The sequence below is a fragment of the Theropithecus gelada genome, chromosome 3 (genome assembly GCF_003255815.1).
Source record: "Theropithecus gelada isolate Dixy chromosome 3, Tgel_1.0, whole genome shotgun sequence".
Taxonomy (NCBI): Eukaryota; Metazoa; Chordata; class Mammalia; order Primates; family Cercopithecidae; genus Theropithecus; species Theropithecus gelada.
The window spans coordinates 94915180-94935037 of NC_037670.1; the positions used below are offsets into that span (position 1 = coordinate 94915180).

General features: G+C 36.5%; 1 protein-coding gene across 8 annotated transcripts in view; it reads left to right on the plus strand.

Moving 5' to 3' along the window:
- The window catches only part of SNX13 (sorting nexin 13), a 164156-nt gene that overhangs the window by 95030 nt on the left and 49268 nt on the right, over window positions 1-19858 (plus strand). For all 8 annotated transcript variants that reach the window (XR_003118624.1, XR_003118625.1, XM_025379999.1 and 5 more), the window contains 4 exons: window positions 8561-8699; window positions 9082-9170; window positions 13821-13920; window positions 19470-19663. Coding sequence is in view for 6 of the 8 variants with exons in the window: in XM_025379999.1 (XP_025235784.1) it covers window positions 8561-8699; window positions 9082-9170; window positions 13821-13920; window positions 19470-19663 (522 nt within the window). In the remaining 2 variants the exon portion in view is untranslated. The remainder of the gene's footprint in view (window positions 1-8560; window positions 8700-9081; window positions 9171-13820; window positions 13921-19469; window positions 19664-19858) is intronic.

Sequence of the window (19858 nt, forward strand, 5' to 3'; positions counted from 1 at the left end):
AATTTCTGTTCTTGTACATTTGCTGAGGAGTGCTTTACTTCCAATTACGTGGTCAATTTTGGAATAAGTACGATGTGGTGCTGAGAAGAATGTATATTCTGTTGATTTGGGGTGGAGAGTTCTATAGATGTCTATTAGGTCTGCTTGCTGCAGAGATGAGTTCAATTCCTGGATATCCTTGTTAACTTTCTGTCTCGTTGATCTGTCTAATGTTGACAATGGAGTGTTGAAGTCTCCCATTATTATTGTATGGGAGTCTAAGTCTCTTTGTAAGTCTCTAAGGACTTGCTTTATGAATCTGGGTGCTCCTGTATTGGGTGCATATATATTTAGGATAGTTAGCTCTTCCTGTTGAATTGATCCCTTTACCATTATGTAATGGCCTTCTTTGTCTCTTTTGATCTTTGATGGTTTAAAGTCTGTTTTATCAGAGACTAGTATTGCAACCCCCGCTTTTTTTTGTTCTCCATTTGCTTGGTAAATCTTCCTCCATCCCTTTATTTTGAGCCTATGTATGTCTCTGCGTGTGAGATGGGTCTCCTGAATACAGCAGACTGATGGGTCTTGACTCTTTATCCAGTTTGCCAGTCTGTGTCTCTTAATTGGAGCATTTAGTCCATTTACATTTAAGGTTAAGATTGTTATGTGTGAACTTGATCCTGCCATTATGATATTAACTGGTTATTTTGCTCGTTAGTTGATGCAGTTTCTTCCTAGCCTCGATGGTCTTTACATTTTGGCATGTTTTTGAGATGGCTGGTACCGGTTGTTCCTTTCCATGTTGAGTGCTTCCTTCAGGGTCTCTTGTAAGGCAGGCCTAGTGGTGACAAAATCTCTAAGCATTTGCTTATCTGTAAAGGATTTTATTTCTCCTTCACTTATGAAACTTAGTTTGGCTGGATATGAAATTCTGGGTTTAAAATTCTTTTCTTTAAGAATGTTGAATATTGGCCCCCACTCTCTTCTGGCTTGGAGAGTTTCTGCCGAGAGATCTGCTGTGAGTCTGATGGGCTTCCCTTTGTGGGTAACCCGACCTTTCTCTCTGGCTGCCCTTAAGATTTTTTCCTTCATTTCAACTTTGGTGAATCTGGCAATTATGTGTCTTGGAGTTGCTCTTCTCGAGGAGTATCTTTGTGGCGTTCTCTGTATTTCCTGGATTTGAATGTTGGCCTGCCCTACTAGGTTGGGGAAGTTCTCCTGGATGATATCCTGAAGAGTGTTTTCCAACTTGGTTCCATTTTCCCCCTCACTTTCAGGCACCCCAATCAGACGTAGATTTGGTCTTTTTACATAATCCCATACTTCTTGCAGGCTTTGTTCATTTCTTTTTCTTCTTTTTTCTTTTGGTTTCTCTTCTCGCTTCATTTCATTCATTTGATCCTCAATTGCTGATACTCTTTCTTCCAGTTGATCGAGTCGGTTACTGAAGCTTGTGCATTTGTCACGTATTTCTCGTGTCATGGTTTTCATCTCTTTCATTTCGTTTATGACCTTCTCTGCATTAATTAGTCTAGCCGTCAATTCTTCCACTTTTTTTTCAAGATTTTTAGTTTCTTTGCGCTGGGTACGTAATTCCTCCTTTAGCTCTGAGAAATTTGATGGACTGAAGCCTTCTTCTCTCATCTCGTCAAAGTCATTCTCCGTCCAGCTTTGATCCGTTGCTGGCGATGAGCTGCGCTCCTTTGCCGGGGGAGATGCGCTCTTGTTTTTTGAATTTCCAGCTTTTCTGCCCTGCTTTTTTCCCCATCTTTGTGGTTTTATCTGCCTCTGGTCTTTGATGATGGTGATGTACTGATGGGGTTTTGGTGTAGGTGTCCTTCCTGTTTGATAGTTTTCCTTCTAACAGTCAGGACCCTCAGCTGTAGGTCTGTTGGAGATTGCTTGAGGTCCACTCCAGACCCTGTTTGCCTGGGTATCAGCAGCAGAGGCTGCAGAAGATAGAATATTTCTGAACAGCAAGTGTACCTGTCTGATTCTTGCTTTGGAAGCTTCCTCTCAGGGGTGTACTCCACCCTGTGAGGTGTGGGGTGTCAGACTGCCCCTAGTGGGGGATGTCTCCCAGTTAGGCTACTCAGGGGTCAGGGACCCGCTTGAGCAGGGAGTCTGTCCCTTCTCAGATCTCAACCTCCGTGTTGGGAGATCCACTGCTCTCTTCAAAGCTGTCAGACAGAGTCGTTTGCGTCTGCAGAGGTGTCTGCTGCTTTGTTATTGTTTTCTGTGCCCTGCCCCCAGAGGTGGAGTCTACAGAGACAGGCAGGTTTCCTTGAGCTGCTGTGAGCTCCACCCAGTTCGAGCTTCCCAGCAGCTTTGTTTACCTACTTAAGCCTCAGCAATGGCGGGCGCCCCTCCCCCAGCCTCGCTGCTGCCTTGCCGGTAGATCACAGACTGCTGTAATAGCAATGAGGGAGGCTCCGTGGGTGTGGGACCCTCCCGGCCAGGTGTGGGATATGATCTCCTGGTGTGCCTGTTTGCTCAAAGCGCAGTATTGGGGTGGGAGTTACCCGATTCTCCAGGTGTTGTGTGTCTCAGTTCCCCTGGCTAGGAAAAGGGATTCCCTTCCCCCTTGCGCTTCTCAGGTGAGGCAATGCCTCGCCCTGCTTCAGCTCTCGCTGGTCGGGCTGCAGCAGCTGACCAGTACCGATCGTCCGGCACTCCCCAGTGAGATGAACCCAGTACCTCAGTTGAAAATGCCGAAATCACCGGTCTTCTGTGTCGCTGGCGCTGGGAGTTGAAGACTGGAGCTGCTCCTATTCGGCCATCTTCATCACTTTTCAACTCAATCTTTTGTATTGTTTTCTTAGTCTCAATTTCATTTATTTTTGTGCTAAATCTTAATTTGGGGTTTGGTTTGTTATTGCTTTTCTAGTTCCTTCAGGTGAATTTCCTTTTTCTTTTCTTTCTTTCTTTTTTTCTTGATAGAGAGTCTCACTCTGTCAGCTAGGCTCAAGTGTGGTGGCATGATCACAGCTCATTGCAACGTCAACCTGGCTACTTTTAAAATTTTTTTGTAGAGACAGGATCTTACCATGTTGCCCAGCTAGTCGTAAACTTCTGGCTCAAGTAGTCCTCCCACCTCAACCTCCCAAAGTGCTGGGATTACAAGTGGGAGCCATATACGTGGCCTACATTCAGCTGCTCTATGTCTTTTAATTGGAGAATTTAGTCCACTTACATTTAGCTTTATAGAAATATAAATAAATACTGATAAAATAAATAAATACTGATAGGTAAGGAGGTAACTATTTTTTAGTTGTAACTTTTTGCTTCCTTCTTACTGTCTTCTTTTGTGGTTAAGTGATTTTTCTCTGGTAGTATGTTTTAATTTCTTGCTTTTTAGTTTAACTATTACAGGTTTTTGGATTGTCACTACCATGAGGCTTACAAAAGATACCTTAAATTTATAACAAGTTATTTTGAACTGATGACAACTTAACTTTGATTGCAAAGAAAGAAACAAAGAAAATTGTAAAGAACTTTAAACTTTAATCCTCCCACATTTTGACTTTTGTTGTTTCAGTTTACATTGTTGATATCGTTCAGGGTCGAATTCTAATTCTACTTCTCTTGCCATTTCTACCACATCTGTGATGACTTCCTTCACTGAAGTCTTGAACCCCTTAAAGTCATCTGTGAAGATTGGAATCAACTGCCAATCTTCTGTGAATGTTGATATTTGACCTCATCCCATGAATCATGAATATTCATAATGGCATCTAGAATAATGAGTCATTTCTAGAAGGTTTTCAGTTTACTTTGTTCAGATCCATCAGAGGAATCACTAGGGCAAATACCCTTAGCCTTACAAAAAGTGCATTTCCTAAATAGTAAGACTTGCGAGGTGAAATTACTCCTTCATCCTAGGGCTGCAGAATGGATATTGTTTTAGTAGGCATGAAAACAACATTGATATCCTTCATCAGAGCCCTGGGGAGACCAGGTGTGTTGTCAGTGAGCAGTAATATTTTGAAAGGAATCTCTTTGTAAGTGGTACATCTCAACAGTGTGCTTAAAATATTTAGTAGACCATGTTGTAAACAGACGTGCTGTTATTCAGGCTTTCTTGTTCTATTTCTGGAGCAAAGGTAGAGTAGATTTAGCATAATTCCTGAGGACCCTAGGATTTTTGGAATAGTAAATGAGCATTGGCTTTAACTTAGAGTCACTACTAGCCTCTAACAAGGTACTCATTCTGTCTTTTGAGGCTTTGAAGCCAAACATTGGCTTTTACTCTCTAGTTGTAAAGGTAGTAGATGGCATCTTTTCTCCATATAAGGCTGTTTTGTCTACAGTGAAAAATCTGTTTAGTGTAGCCACCATTATCAATGATCTAGACTAAATCTGGATGACTTGCCATATAGCTTCTACATCAGGACTTACTGCTTCACCTTGTACTTCTATGTTATGGAGACAGCTTCTTTCTTCAAACCTCCAATTTCTGCTAGCTTCGAACTCTTCTGCAGTTTCCTTACCTCTTTCAGCCTTTATAGAATTGAAGCTAGTCTGGGCCTTGTTCTGGAATAGGCTTTGGACAAACGGAATGTTGTCTGGTGTGATTTTCTATCCTTTACCACTAATACTTTCTCCATATCACCCATAAGTGTTCTTCACGTTTATCATTCATCTGTTCTGGAGCAGCACTTTTAATTTCCCTGAAGAACCTTTTTTTTTTTTTTTTTTTTTTTTTTTTGGGGGGGGGTTGGTATTCTTATATTGGATAATTGTTTAGTGTGAGAGAGCAAGCTTTCAGTCTGTCTTGGCTTTTGATACATTTTCCTGGCTAAGCTTAGTCATTTTTAGCTTTTGATTGAAAATGAAAGATATGTGACTTTTCCTTTTGCTTGAACACTTAGAGTTCATTGTAGGGTAACTAATTGGTCTAACTTCAGTGTTGTTGTGTCTCAGTTAATAGAGAGGCCCTGCTAGAGGGAGAGAGACAGAGGAATGGTCAGTTATGGCGCAGTCAGAATATACAAAACAATTTATCAATTAATTTTGTCATCTTAAATGAGTATGGTTTGTAGTGCACCAAAGCAATAATAATATCAAAGATCACTGATCACCGTAGTAGATATAGTAATAATGAAAAGGTCTGAAATATTCTGAAAATTATTAAAATGTGACTATGCCCATGACGTGGGCACATGTTGTTGGAAAAATGCTGATAAGAGTTTCTGGACACAGGGTTGCTGGAAAACTTCAGTTTGTTAAAAAAACACAGTGTGAAGTGTCATAGTAAAGCACAGTGGAATTGAAACAAGGTATTCTTGTATTCTGTTTAATTATTTTAATGACTTTCCAGCTATTCCTTGTTACTACAACCATTATTATTTTAGTGGTTGCTCTAGGAATTAGTGTCCTCTTTAAGTTGTCATCATATGCCTAGAGGGCAGTACTTTATCACCTCATATGAAATATGAAGAACCTTGCTATAGCATAATTTTAATTAGCCCCCATCCTTTGTTCTTTTTCATTATATATTTTACATCTACACTCATAATTTACTCCACAGTGCCATGCTTATTGTTGCATTAAACACCCTTTCTTAAAGAAATAACAGAAAAAAATTGTTTACGCTCATACATTTACTTAGTATTTTCAGTACTCTTATTATTTTTTGTAGGTACAAATTTTAGTTTTGTGGTCATTTTTCTTCATTCTGAAGAACTTTCTTTAGGATTCTGTGTATTGCCAATTTTCTTTCTTTCTTTCTTTCTTTTTTTTAATTTGCTTTATTTTATTTTATTTTATTTTTTTGAGACGGAGTCTTGCTCTGTTGCCCAGGCTGGAGTGCAGTGGCATGATTTTGGCTCACTGTAACCTCTGCCTCCCGGGTTCAAGCAGTTCTCTGCCTCAGCCTCCCAAGTACCTGGGATTACAGGTGCCTGCCAGCATGCCTGCCTAATTTTTGTATTTTTAGTAGAGACAGGGTTTCACCATTTTGACCAGCCTCATCCTGAACTCCTGACCTCATGATCCACCCACCTCAGCCTCCCAAAGTGTTGGGATTACAGGCGTGAGCCACTGTGCCCGGCCTATTGCCAATTTTCTTGTGACAAATTATCCGACCTTTTTATTCGCTGAAAATATTTTCATTTACTGCCAAGTTTGAAGGATATTTCATTGATGTAGAATTGCTCTACTTTTTCTTTTAGTACTTTAAAAATTGTTTTATTTTCCTCTTGCCTCTGTTTTTAATCAGAAGTCAGCTTCCACTGTATAATTGATCCCTTCTATGTAATGCATCTTTTTACATAGTCTTGTGCTTTTATAGTATTCAGTTATTTGACTTTTTGTTTAAAATAGGTAACATCTCAAGTCTATTACCTTTTCACAGCCCACTCTTCTTGCTTTGCTTAGTTTAAATTTTATTTACAGTCATAGTTATTAATCCCTCCATAACATCCTGACTTCTTTACCTCTTTATTTGCTTATTGACACTACAACACTGGTTAAATCCAACATAACTGCTTCTCCATTCCTATTTTTAAGCAGGTGAATGTGGCTGATGAAAAAAAAGAAACCTACACTGGTCTCATTTTAAATTCATGAGCACGAATCTCATTTGTGCCCTTATTCTTTCTTGCCTTGCAATCATTAAATTTTTCCTGTTATGTTATCTGCTCCACTCTTCTGATCAACTCTTTTATACTTCCTTCACTTTCATTTAGCATATTTTTTTCACATCTTTTCTCTTAGCTCATGACCATAGTACTCCACTGAAAAAATTGAGGAAATCAAAAGAGATGTTTTGTAATATCCTGTTATCACATACATTCATAACTTGTATCTATGCATGTATGTTTTATATTTTCTTCTGTTACTGTGGATGAAATACCCATGTATCTAGGTAAAGCAAGTCCTTTATGTGTGCATTGTAACCAACTTCTTCTAGACAATTTCATTTTATTGCTTTGGCAATTTTACACTTTCTCTCTGTACCATCACATTTTTACTCTTTATATGATCATTCTTATTATCATACACCTTTGTCATTATCTCTCTCATCTTAAAAAAGAGATGAAGCAAGTCATTGATCTTACATTCCATTTTAGGCAGTACTCTTTTCTCCCGCTTATTTTTTTTTACAGCAAAACTTTATAAGAGGGTTGACTGTTGGCTGTCTACATTTTTCCCTCTCTTTTTTTCTTTTCTTTTCTGAGACAGAATCTCACTCTGGTGCCCAACGTGGAGTGCAGTGGCACGATCTCAGCTCACTTCAACCTCTGCCTCCTATGCCCAAGCGATTATCTCTCCTCAGCCTTGCAAGTAGCTGGGATTACAGGCAGCTACTACCATGCCCAGCTAATTTTTGTATTTTTAGTAGAGACGGGGTTTCACCATGTTGGCCAGGCTGATCTCGAACTCCTGACTTAAGGTGATCCGCCCGCCTTGGCCTACCAAAGTGCTGCGATGACAAGCACTGCACCCAGCCATCATTTTTTAAAAACACTTCTTTACTTAGCTTGTTAGAACACCAAAGTTTGTTGATTTTTTTTTTTCTACGTTTTTGGCTTTTCTCAGTCTTTTTGCTGTGTAAGTAAATCTTCTGAGTATCTCTCCTTAGATCTCTTCTTTTTTCACTCTACCCTCATTCTCTTGATTATTTCCATCCATGTTCATGGTTTTAAGTGTCATCTCCATGTCAATGACTTTTAAATGCATATTTCTGTGTAGTCCTCCTTTCTGAACTCTTGTCCATCATACTCAAAAGCATGCTAATGACCATTTTTATATTTAATGAGATCTCACACTTAATTTTGCCAAAAGCACCCTCATAATATTTTGCCTCCCCGCCACTGTCCCTGGCAAATGCTGCATCTCTTAATTTTTTTCTCCGTCTTGTTTAGTGGTAACTCCACTATTCCAGTTGTCAGGCCAACGATGTTAGTGTAGTTCTATGTTCTCTTCATTTCATGGCCATATCTGATTTATCAGCAAATTCTTTTGGCATTGTCTTTATAAAACACTTTTTACCAGAAAACACTTTATAAAACACTTTGTACCACACCACCACTGTCACCACCCTGCTCCCTGACTATATTATCTTTCACTTGTATTATTAACTGGTCTTTTTTTGTGTTTTTGGCTCTGCCTTTATTTTTATACAGCAACACAGTGATTGTGTTATATTTTAGGTTAGAGAGTGTTACTCTTCTGTTTAAACCTTCCAGTTTAACTTCTGACTTGCTTCAGAGTGAAAGCTAAAACCTTTATACTATAACAGAAGATTTGCTGTCCATTGCTGCTGACCGTATCTTCTGCTCAGCTTGTCTTTGGTTTATTTCCAGTCATCATGGCTTCTTTGCTATCATCAAATATTGTGAGCATATTCCTATTCCTGCAGTTTCAAGCATGCTATATAATACTTACTTTATTTTATTTGCAGTCTAAGAACCATTGGTGCCCAAATATAGGTGCCCAAATTCAGAGCTTTTTTCTTTTTGTTGTAAGCACTGAGTATGCAGCAAATTGTCCTAGCACATAGTAGGCACTCAGGATTCAGTTTTCCTTTTAATAAGTGAGTTCCTCTTTCACCTATTTTTCTTAAACTTGTTTTCAGATCCGTGATTCTAACTGCAACTATGAGGCCTTTATGAACATTATTAAATTGAGTGACAATATTGGAGAGCTAGAAGCAGTCAGAGATAAGGCAGCAGAAGAATTACAGTATCTTAGATCTCTAGATACAGCTGGTGATGGTAAGTAATGTATTTAATTTAAAGTATTTTTTGAAGGATTATTATATCTTCAAAACTTTGGTTAATTTACCTAAATGTCATTTTCTGCTATTAATGTTTTCACTTTAATTAAATCTTCCTTATTAGATTAACATGTGCTTAGTTAGAGTAAAAGGATTATTTTCAGAATGTGAGAATGTGATTTTTGTAATTATCCCTAGAGTGGAGGTAATTGGCATGATTTACTTTTAATTAAATAATTTCACTGTATAATTTCAGATGGTTTCTTTTATTGAATAAAACAATTGCTGTATTGTTGGTTATTTTGTTAAATTACAGTAAGTGCATGAGTATTTAATAAATAACATTACCACTTTCTAGTTCATGATTTGTTTGCTTTTAGATATCAACACTATCAAAAATCAAATAAATAGCTTACTATTCGTAAAGAAGGTATGTGACTCAAGAATACAGCGATTGCAGTCAGGCAAAGTAAGTAAAGTACTTTTGAATTAATGTAATTAATGTTTAGTTATAAATACTTTATAGGGATTAAAATGCACAGTAAAGGACAAAAAGTAGGACATTTCCCAGTGCAGCACTTTACAAGAGGACTTTAAAAAGAGTTTTCTTTTCGACAATGTGATATAAATATTTGTTAAAACATGCCAAAAAGGTTAACTAAAGTGCTGCCTGAAAAATGTTAAAGTAATTGAAGATTTTATTTTATTCCTTGATTTATTTATGCACTTACTTGGGTATCGTTTTCAAAATTTACATTTATTCAGTTTTGTGAGTTGGGTGCTTTTTAGAAGAGCCAAGTAGACAAACTCTTTTCATGGAGTTTACATTTTAGTTGCAGAGTGAGGAAATAAATCAGTAAGCAAACTGATGCATAATATCAGGTGGTGATATCTACTGCAAAAAAACAGTAATAAAGCAAAGTAGCGTATAGAAAATGTCTTGGACTGGTTTAGATAGGTGCTGAGAGGTTTGATGACACTTGATTGTAGTGAGATCTAAATAACATGAGGCAGTTAGTCCTGTGCTGTATTTTTGCTTGCCTTTGAAGTATCGATCTTACAGGCAGTCATGAGAGCAGATGCAGGAGCACTAAGGTAAGAATGTCTTTGGTGAATTGGAGGAGGTCGTTGTGATTGGTATGGAATGAATGAGCTATTGTGCTAGGAATGAAGTCATAGAAGAACCGGGGGGTTAGATCTTTTATATGGTCATATATGGTCTTACTGGCCATAGTAAGAGTTTTATTCTAATTATGATGAAAGTCAATTGGAGATTTGCCCTGGCAAGTGACATTACCTGACTTACGAGCTAAAAGTTAAAATTATTGTCTTTATTCTTTGTGAAGAATAGACACAAAGTGTGAGACGATGTGGGTAAGAATGGAAACTGAAAGATTATTTGCGATAACTCCTGATTTAAAAGTAGGTCAGAGATGTCTATGGAGGTTGTGAGAAGCGATTAGAGACTGGATATAGTGCTAGTAGGATTTTCTTAATGGAGTGAATATGGGGTGAGAAGGAAAAAAAAATAACTCAAGGACAATTTCAGGGTATTTTGGTTTGAGCAACTGTATAAATAGTGGTGCTGTTTACTGAATTGGGTAACACAGAGAGAGGAGGAGGTTTGGAAAAGAGAATTGAGTTTTGGGTATTTTAATTTGATATCCCTGTTTGACATTCAAGTAGACATGCTACTTGGTAATCTTGAGTTCTAAGGAAAAGTTAGTGATGGAGACGAATTTTGTAAATTCTCAACAATTATCAGATGTTTAATGAGAGACTGGATGATGTTATCTAAAAGAGCATGTGTAAGTAGGAATGCATTGGTGACTTGGTCCTACTACACTTCAGGGAATAGAGTTTAAGACAAAGTAAAGAGTCTAGCCAAAGAAACAGAGTAAATAGCCAGTGAGATTGGAGGAAAACCTGAGCATGTGATATTGAAGCAGGATATTTCCCTGACCCCTTCGCAGGACTTGCAGCAGGGGTGCCTTGTTTACTCATCCTGCCATTCTCAACTTCTTGTGGTGGGGGGCGTGCAAGCAAACGAGTGAGAACCTGAGTGAAGGAGTGCTGGAACAAGCCTGCCACTTCGGTACTGGCGAGATCAAACTCCACTCACTCGGGCCCACTGTATTCCACCCCTCACAACAGGGAGTGCACAAGTGAGTGGATGGAGGAACTGGCCCAGATGCATTAGTGCTGGCAAGAGCAAACCCTGTTCAGGCCCTACAGCTGTCCAGTTGGGGGTGCCTGTGACTCCCAAAGCCCCAGAAGGTGTGTGACAGTGCTCTCTTAGCTCTGCTGTCTGTGGATGGCTTAAGGGTTAACAGCTCAGTGGACCATTTGCCTTTTTGCATGAGGCAGCTGCCCTCCGCCGGTGAGGGCAAAGGGCCAGTGTGACAGCCTTTTGTGTCTGCACTCGTGGCTTCTGAGCTCTTATTCGGCATCCAGGAAAAATGAAGTTGCATGAATGAGTTGAAAGATGGTAAATACTGGAGATTTTATGGCCGATAAAAGTGGCTCTCAGTGGGAAGGGGAGCTGAAAAGGGGAATGGGGCAGGTAGGTAATCTTCCCCTGAAGTCCGACTGTCTTCATTTGGATTCTTTCTGAAGTTATGCCATCAAGCTGTCCCTTTGAAGTCCAGTCGCTTCTCTCCAATATCCAGCCGTAGTCCTGGCTATCAACTGAGTCTGGGGTTTTTATAGGTACAGAATGCGGTGGTGTGCGGCCATGGGCGGTTTAGGAAAAGGCAACATTTGAGCAGGAAAACAGGGATGTAAGTTTTCACTTAGGGCTCCGGTCTCAGGCTTTTTGGCTTGAGGGTGGTATTTCGCTAGGGACTGCCCTTTTCTGCCTAGAATTTTGTGCACCCTTTCCCTATCAATATCTCAGAAGCCAAATGCAAAAAGTGTTTATAAAAGGGAAAGATGAGGTGTATCAAAGGATAACATGGAGAAAGATGAAGACTGAGAATTGATCGGTGGACTTACTACCTTCCGGATTATTGGTGATCTAATGAGAACATTTTTTTGTGGAGTAGTGGAGAAAATCTTAATTGGAGTTCGTCCATGAGAGAATGAGAAGAGGTAAATTCTTCTCATTTATCATTCCTCATTTATCAAACAGGAATGATAGTTGCTCTTTAGAGAAGTTTTGCCCTAAAGGAGAGCAGAGATTTGGGGCTTTAAAGCAGGAAAAAGCATTTCTTAATACCCTTAGGTTTTTAATGAGGTCACATTTTTGCTGTGGTTTTGTGTTTTGAAAATTTATTTATGACTCTCTGGTCTTATAATTTTACAGTGTATTTAAATTCCCTAAGGAATAGAAGAATTATTTTTAAAAACCGTGGTGGCACATGCCTGTAATCCCAGCTACTCGGGAGGCTGAGGCAGGAGAATCACTTGAACCTGGGAGGTGGAGGTTGCAGTGAGCCGAGATCATGCCATTGCACTCCAGCCTGGGCAACAAGAGCAAAACTCCGTCTCAAAAAAACAAAAAAACACGTTAAATTTAGTTTTCTAGATGAATTATAACTTAAGAAACATTACTTGAGGGCCATATTTGTTATGCGTGTGTGTGTGTGTACCTTTGTTTTGGTTAACTATATTTTAAAACTAGTTTATATACTCATGCAAATTAGCATAGAAGAAAGATACAGTTTCACTTGTGCTTTTCTTTACTTCCTTATCTAGATCTCAGAGGTAGTGATCTTTCAGTGTCATTACTCAGTGTTTTTTCCCAGGCACTTTTTGATATTGAATCCTTTTAAAATTTAGATATTTTGTTTGCAAGCCTGTCAATTCCATTTTGAATACAAGCTTTTATTTTTTAATGAGCTCAGATCATACAGTGTTTTCCTTTGTAAATAAACTCAGAATCCCCACGGATTTGCAGTTACATAGCTATGTTACTTATCTTGAAATCTTAGAAACCTTTATCCTCAGTGAATTTTCCTTCCCATCCTGTATCTGTGGAGCCGCTGCTGGGCAGGATAAAGAGGTGATACAGTTTGAAGAAGGGAGACTTATTAGAAATCATGTGCTGGCTCTAGATTGCTCTCTACCGGACTTTGAAAGTCAATTCGCTGTTATTATTCAGTACTTACATGAAGGAAAATACAAATTATAGAGATGGATTTGTTTTTCTTTTTTAATTCTCTTCATTTTCCTTTATTTACCACTTATGCTTAATTTAGTATCTGCCTCTGAATATGGCAGCCTACTTCATTTACAGTAAACCTGCCTATTTTTCTTTTTTAAATAGAGGGTTCTGAAATATGGATTTGGGAATATAGAGAAGCCAGTGAAAATGAATAATTCATAGAAACATTATGGCTGTTATGGAAAGGGCAGCAGCATTTGAAAACACATAGTCATACTTACCAGCTTTGCGACTTAATAGGCAACCTTTTTCATCTTCGTTTTCCTTATCTGTTAAGTAGGCTTGGTGATACAGATCCAACAGTATTGCTGTGCAGATTAAATGAAGTAATATGTGTAATGTAACTAGCACAATGCCTGATACGTAGATGCTCTTTAAATTTTGAACCCAACTTTTCCTTTTTTTTTTCATGTGTAGGTTGTTTCCTTGCTCTATGACTTTGAAAAGTATGTCTGAAATTCACTGTTTAGAGAGTCTGGAAAAAAACACATTTTCTGTAATAATTAGAGATTTTTATTGAGTTAGGAGCAAAATTACTCTTTAGGCATATTTTGTTTTCCTAGTAATAAATAGACTTTATACATGAAAATGTTGAGTTTTTAAAATTCTTGCATATATTAAACATTTCCTTCACCCTTTTAGCCTCTGGAATGTTCATTTTCATTTGGAATATATATAGAGAGAGAATAATTGAAAATATAGTGATTTCTATTTATTTTATATTGAAAGAGTTGAATGCTAATATTTTTAATGTGCTAATATTTTTAATTTGCTAAGTGACACTTGGAATTTAAATTCACAGAATGTATATCTATTGGGAAACAACATGCATGAGAAGGGAAGAACTTCATCTTTACTCCATTTTAGCTTGATTTTTTTCCTGATATTTATGTAAACATGTTTAACAATGAATGATTAGATAAAATATTAACTTATATTCACTTTTGCCTGTAGGAAATAAATACTGTGAAACTTGCAGCAAACTTTGGGAAACTTTGCACAGTCCCCCTGGACAGCATTCTTGTAGACAATGTTGCACTACAATTTTTTATGGGTAGGTAGATCAATTCTGTTTAAATGATATAGCCATTGAATTTCTTTCTCCATTTTTTATTGTGGTAAAATACACATAAAATTTAGTATCTCAACTATTTTTAAGTGTATAGTTCAGTGATATTAAATGTATTCATGATGTTGTACAGAGATTACAACCATCAATATCCAGAATTATTTTTATCTTCCAAAACTGACACTCTACTCATTAAACACCAACTCTGTCCATTCCCCACACCCTCAACCCCTGCAACCCATTCTGCTTTCTGTCTCTATGATTTTGACTACTCCTAAGTACCTCATGTAGGTCGAATTGTACAGTGTTGGCCTTTTTGTGACTGGCTTACTCACTTAACATGAATATGCCCTCAAGTTTTATCCATGTTACAGCATATGTGAGAATTTCCTTCCTTTTTAATGCTGAATAATATTCGTGTGTGTGTGTGTGTGTGTGTGTGTACACGTGCACACACTCGCTTCTCCCTTTACCTCTTCTCCCTTCCCTCCACTTTTCCTAATTTCTCTGCCTAGTACTTCCAGTACTACGTTGAACAGGAGTGGCAAACGCAGGCATCTTTGTCTTGTTCCTGATCTGAAAGAAAAGTATTCTGTCTTTCATCATTGAGTATAATATTCACTGGGCTTTTTCATTTACAGCTTTTATTATTTTGAGGTAGTAGCCTTCTGTTCCTAGTTTATTGAGTCTTTTTGTCATGAAAGTGTGGAATTTTGTGAAATGCTTTTTGTGCATCAATTAAGATATGTGGTGTTTATCCTTCATTCTGTTGTGCTGTATTACATTGATTTTTTTTTTTTTTTTTGTATGTTCAACCATCTTTGGATTCCAGGAATAAATGCTACCTTAGTCATGGTGTATAATCTCTAATATGCTGCTGAATTTGTTTTGCTAGTATTTTATTGAGGATTTTTACGTCAATATTTATAAGGAACATTGGTCTGTAGTTTTCTTGTACTGTCTTTATCTGGCTCTGTTTTCAGAATAATGCTGGCCTCATAGAGTGAGTTAGGAAGTGTTTCCTGTTTAATTTTTTGGAAAAATTTAAAAAGGATTGGTGTTACTTTTTCTTTAAATATTTGATAGAATTCACCAGTAAAGCTATTCAGGTCCAGGTCTTTTCTTTATTGAGGATTTTTGGTTACTGATTCAGTCTCCTTACTACCTATCAGTCTCCTCAGATTTTCAATTTCTTCATGATTTAGTCTTGGTAGATTTTCTGTGTTCTAGGAATTTTTCCATTTCCACTAGGATATCCGATTTATTGGCGTACAGCTGTTCATAGTACTTTTAGTTTTGTAGAGTCATTAGTAATATCCTCACTTTCACTTCCAATTTTAGTAATTTTAGTCTTCTCTCTTTTTGTCCTCCTAGATAAATGTTTGTCAATTTTCTCACTCTTTTCAAAGAATCAACTATTGCTTTCATTGACTTTTACTATTTTTCTGTTCTCTCTTTTGTTTATCTCTGCTGTAATCTTTACTGTTTCTTTCCTTCTGCTAGCTTTGGGTTTAATTTGTTCTTTTTCTACTTCCTTACATTATACAGTTAGAAAGCTTTACAACGTAAGGAAAGATGATTTGAGATTTTCCTTTTTGCTGTGTCCCATTAGTTTGGTATGTTATGTTTGTTTTAATTAATCTTTATGTATTTTCCAATTTCTCTTGTGATTTCTTCTTTGATCTATTGGTTGTGTGAGTGTGTTTTCATGTTTTCAAAGGATAAGTAGGGTAAATAAAAAGTGTGTTGTTTGATTTCCAAAAATATATGAGTTTTCCAGTTTTAATTTTGTTACTGATTTATAATTTTATCCCATTGTAGTTGGAGAAGATACTTTGCATGATATCCATTTTTAAAAACTTTATGAGATTCAATTTGTGGCCCACTGTATGGTCTGTTTTAGAAAATGTTCCATGTGTACCTGAGAAGAAGCTGTATGCTGTTGTTGGAAAGTGTTCTGTATGTTTGTTAAATCTACCTGTTATATTGTGTTAAGTCCTCTATTTCCATACTCATCTTCTGTCTAGTTCTATCCGTTACTGAGAGTGGGGCATTGAAATCTCAAACTATGATTGTGGCACTATCTCTTTTTCCCTTCAAATCTGTCTGTTTTTGTTTCATATATTTTGATGACCTGTTACTAGGTATGAAAATGTTTATAATTGTTGTATCATTTTGTTATGCTGAATCTTTTATTAATATATAATAACCTTATTTATATCTTAACCTTTTTTGATTTAAAGTCTATTTTTCCTGATACTAGTATAGCTTCCCCTGCTCTATTTTGGTTGCTGTTTGCATGTGATGTGATTTTTCATCCTTTCACTTTCAATTTATTTATGTCTTTGTATCTAAAATCTTTGTAGACAGTATATCATTGGATTGATTTTTTTAATCCATTCTGCCAGTCTCTGTCTTTTGATTAGAAAGTTTATTTACATTTAAAGTAATTATTAATAAGGAAAGACTTCTGTCATCTTATTATTTGTTTTCTACATGCTTTATATCTTTTTTGATAGTCATTTTCTACATAACTGACTTCTTTTGCATTTAGTTGATTTTTTGTAGTAACATGTTTAAATTTCTAATTCCTCTTATGTATATTATGTAGCTATTTTTTTGTGGTTACTATGGGGATTACATGTAACATCCTAAATTTATAACACTGTAATTTGAAATTATATCAGCTTAATTTCAAATGCAGTCAAAACTTTGCTCCTTTACAGCTCTGTCACCATCCCTCTTTTGATGATGTCACAAAACTAAGTCTTTACAAATTGTGTGTTCAAAATATGAACTAATAGTTCTTATTTAAATGAGTTACTTTTGTAAATTATGTAGAAACCAAGATGTGCAGTAACAAAGTACAATATTTCTGGCTTTCAGATTGATAATTAATTTTTTAAAAACCATATTCGTCTTTCCAGTCACATAGAAAACAAAAAAAATAGGAGTTACAAATCATTGTTAATAATACTAGCTTTTATAATTGCCCATATTTTTATTTTTACTGAGATATTTATTTCTTCATATGATTTCAAGGTACTAAGTTACTATCTAGTGTCCATTTGTTTAATTTACCCTTCAGCACATTTTGCAAGGCAGGTCTTATGGTAAGATGCTTCCTTTGCTTTTGTTTATCTGTGAATCCTTATTTCTCTCTCGTTGTGAAGTATAGTTTTGTCAGATATAGGAACTTGGTTGACAATATTTTTCTTTTAGCACTTTGAATATCACTCCATCACCTTCTGGCCTCCAAAGTTTCTTGAAAGAAATCCGCTGATAATCTTTTGGGTTTTTTATATGTGTTGTTTTTCTCTTTCTGCTTTCGGATGATTTATATTTTGAAAGTTGAATTATAATGTGTCTCCATGTGGATATCTTTGAATTCATCTTAGTTGGAGATTGTTGAGCTTTTTGGATATTTATATTCATGCCTTTCTTCAAATTTGGGAAATTTTCACTTATTTCTTCAAATATGATCTGACTCTTTCTCTCTGTCTTCTCTTTATAGAACTCCCACATGTAACTTGATCCTGCAGGTACCTTAGGCTCTGTTTACTCTTCTTTATATTTTTACATTCTGTTTCTTGAATCTACAACTTTTATTATTCTATCCTTACATTTGCTGATTCCTCTGCCTGCTCAAATCTACCTTAAATTTCTTTCAGTGCATTTTTTATTTTAGTTATGTACTTTTCACCTCCATCATTTTATTTTGGTTTCTTCTAGGTTTTCTGTCTCTTTATTGATCTTTCCGTTTTGTTCATAGATTGTTTTCTTGACTTTCTTTACATCCTTCTTTAGTCTTTTGGGCATCTTTAAGGTAGTTATTTTAAAGTCTTCTTCTAGTAGATATTCCGTCAGGTCTTTTTTGGGGACAGTTTCTGTTGATGTATGTTGACTCTTTGAATGGGCCACACTTGCCACATACTTTGTGTGCCTTGTGGGGTGTGTGTGTGTGTGTATGAATAACTAGCTATTTGAATCTAATAATGTAGTAACTCTGGAAATCACTTTCTTCCCTTTCCTTAGGGTTTGCTGTTCTTTATTGTTGTTACTGTTTTTATTTTTAATATGTAGGCTGTCTATGCTAAGGATCAGCCTGAGGTATAAACTTAAAGTCTTCTCAAGACTATTCTGAGCTTGTGCTTTTCCCTGGGCAGGTATAGTCATTTTCTAATTTTCCCACATATGTGGTTGCTTTTGAATGTCCTCATTTTTAATGCATAGCTCCCAAAGGGAGAAAAAGATAAAACTGTGGGAGTCAAGGGAGAAAGGGTGCCAGTCTTCTAAATACCTTGCTCGTTACTTCAGCATGAAGTAAAGGGGCTTGGACCAATCAAGAGATATGCAACAACAAAGGCTGCCTATATTGTGTGCACCTCTGTGATCAGAAGCAGCAGTGTGCTGTCAGAGCCTAGATTCTGAATATTTGAAGGACAAGTTGTTTTTTGTCCACCCTGGTTCCTGCTTGCTGTGTACAAGCTAATTCTGGAGTGCATGCATAGCTACTTGTTCTAGGGGTCTGGGAGTGGGGAATGGGTAGCTGCAGTTGTGCCGCAGCTGAAATGAACTGAAATTAACCAAAGCTTACTTCCCAAGCCTTCCCCTAAATATTGCAAATCTTCAGTAGATTCCAGAGTTCCAAATTAGTTACATCAGATTCTGCCATTGCACTTGCTGTGGAGGTGGAGAGAGAGAATTCTGGTGTTTCACACTCCCACATCTTCTTTGAAATTTTTATGAATTTTAAATATTATTAAATTTTAAGTAGTTAATATTTTGCGTGCCAAATTCAGTCCTCTCTTTATTCTCTGAAATGTTTTTCTTTAGAAACCATGGAGGTAGAGCTTTATTTTGTTTTGAAGGAAATAGTTATCAAAACTAATGTGCATTTACCAAATTGCTTTTAAAATAAAATCTAGGAGATTCTAATGCAAATTAAAATTCATTGAGAAAGAGTACTTTATTGGGAACATACAATGTATAAAACCTGTTTGTATCATTTTTGTTCATGTGTACATGAGGGATTTTAATACCATTTTATACCATTTTAATATATATATTTTTAATTTAGATTTTACTACTATTACATTAGAGTTGCTTTTATCTGGAGGACATTTTCAGTAAACCTCTATACATTTTCATTTTTGTGATAAAAATATAAATATGTGGTTTGTTGAGTCATTTTAAAAAATATATCTAGAAATATTCATATTATAACAGTCTTTATTGAGAACAAATGTTGAATGTTTTATGTAACAAATTTATTCACTAGAGATTTTATCATGAAAAGTGGGATTTTAAAAATTATGAAATATATTCCTTCACTTTTGTTTTTAACATAACTGTTTTTTTTAGCATAACTAATTTACAACTATATTTTCACCTCAGGGATTTGCTAAAACATTTTCAAAACGTGGAGTTTTAAACACTTGAAACTTTAGTCCTTCTTTACTTGTCATACAACTACATGGACCCCAAATTGTGTGACACTAATATTTATGTTATTATGGATTTTTGATTGGTAGATTACATGCAGCAAACTGGAGGTCAAGCACATCTATTCTTTTGGATGACAGTGGAAGGATACCGGGTTACCGCCCAACAGCAGCTAGAAGTTTTATTAAGTCGTCAGAGAGATGGAAAACATCAAACCAACCAAACCAAAGGTCTTTTAAGAGCAGCTGCTGTTGGAATTTATGAACAGTATTTATCAGAAAAGGTGAGAGTTTATTTTGATTACTGTTTTCTTCTTTCTTATTAATAATTTTTGTAATCCATTGCTTATGCCAGGCTGACTACCTCAAAAACGTTGTTTCCTTTAATCGATAACAATCTTCCTGTCTGTCTGTATCCTTGTTTAAGTGAAGATTCTGATGTTTAGGCAGTCAAATTATCATGTCCACAGTCATGCAAA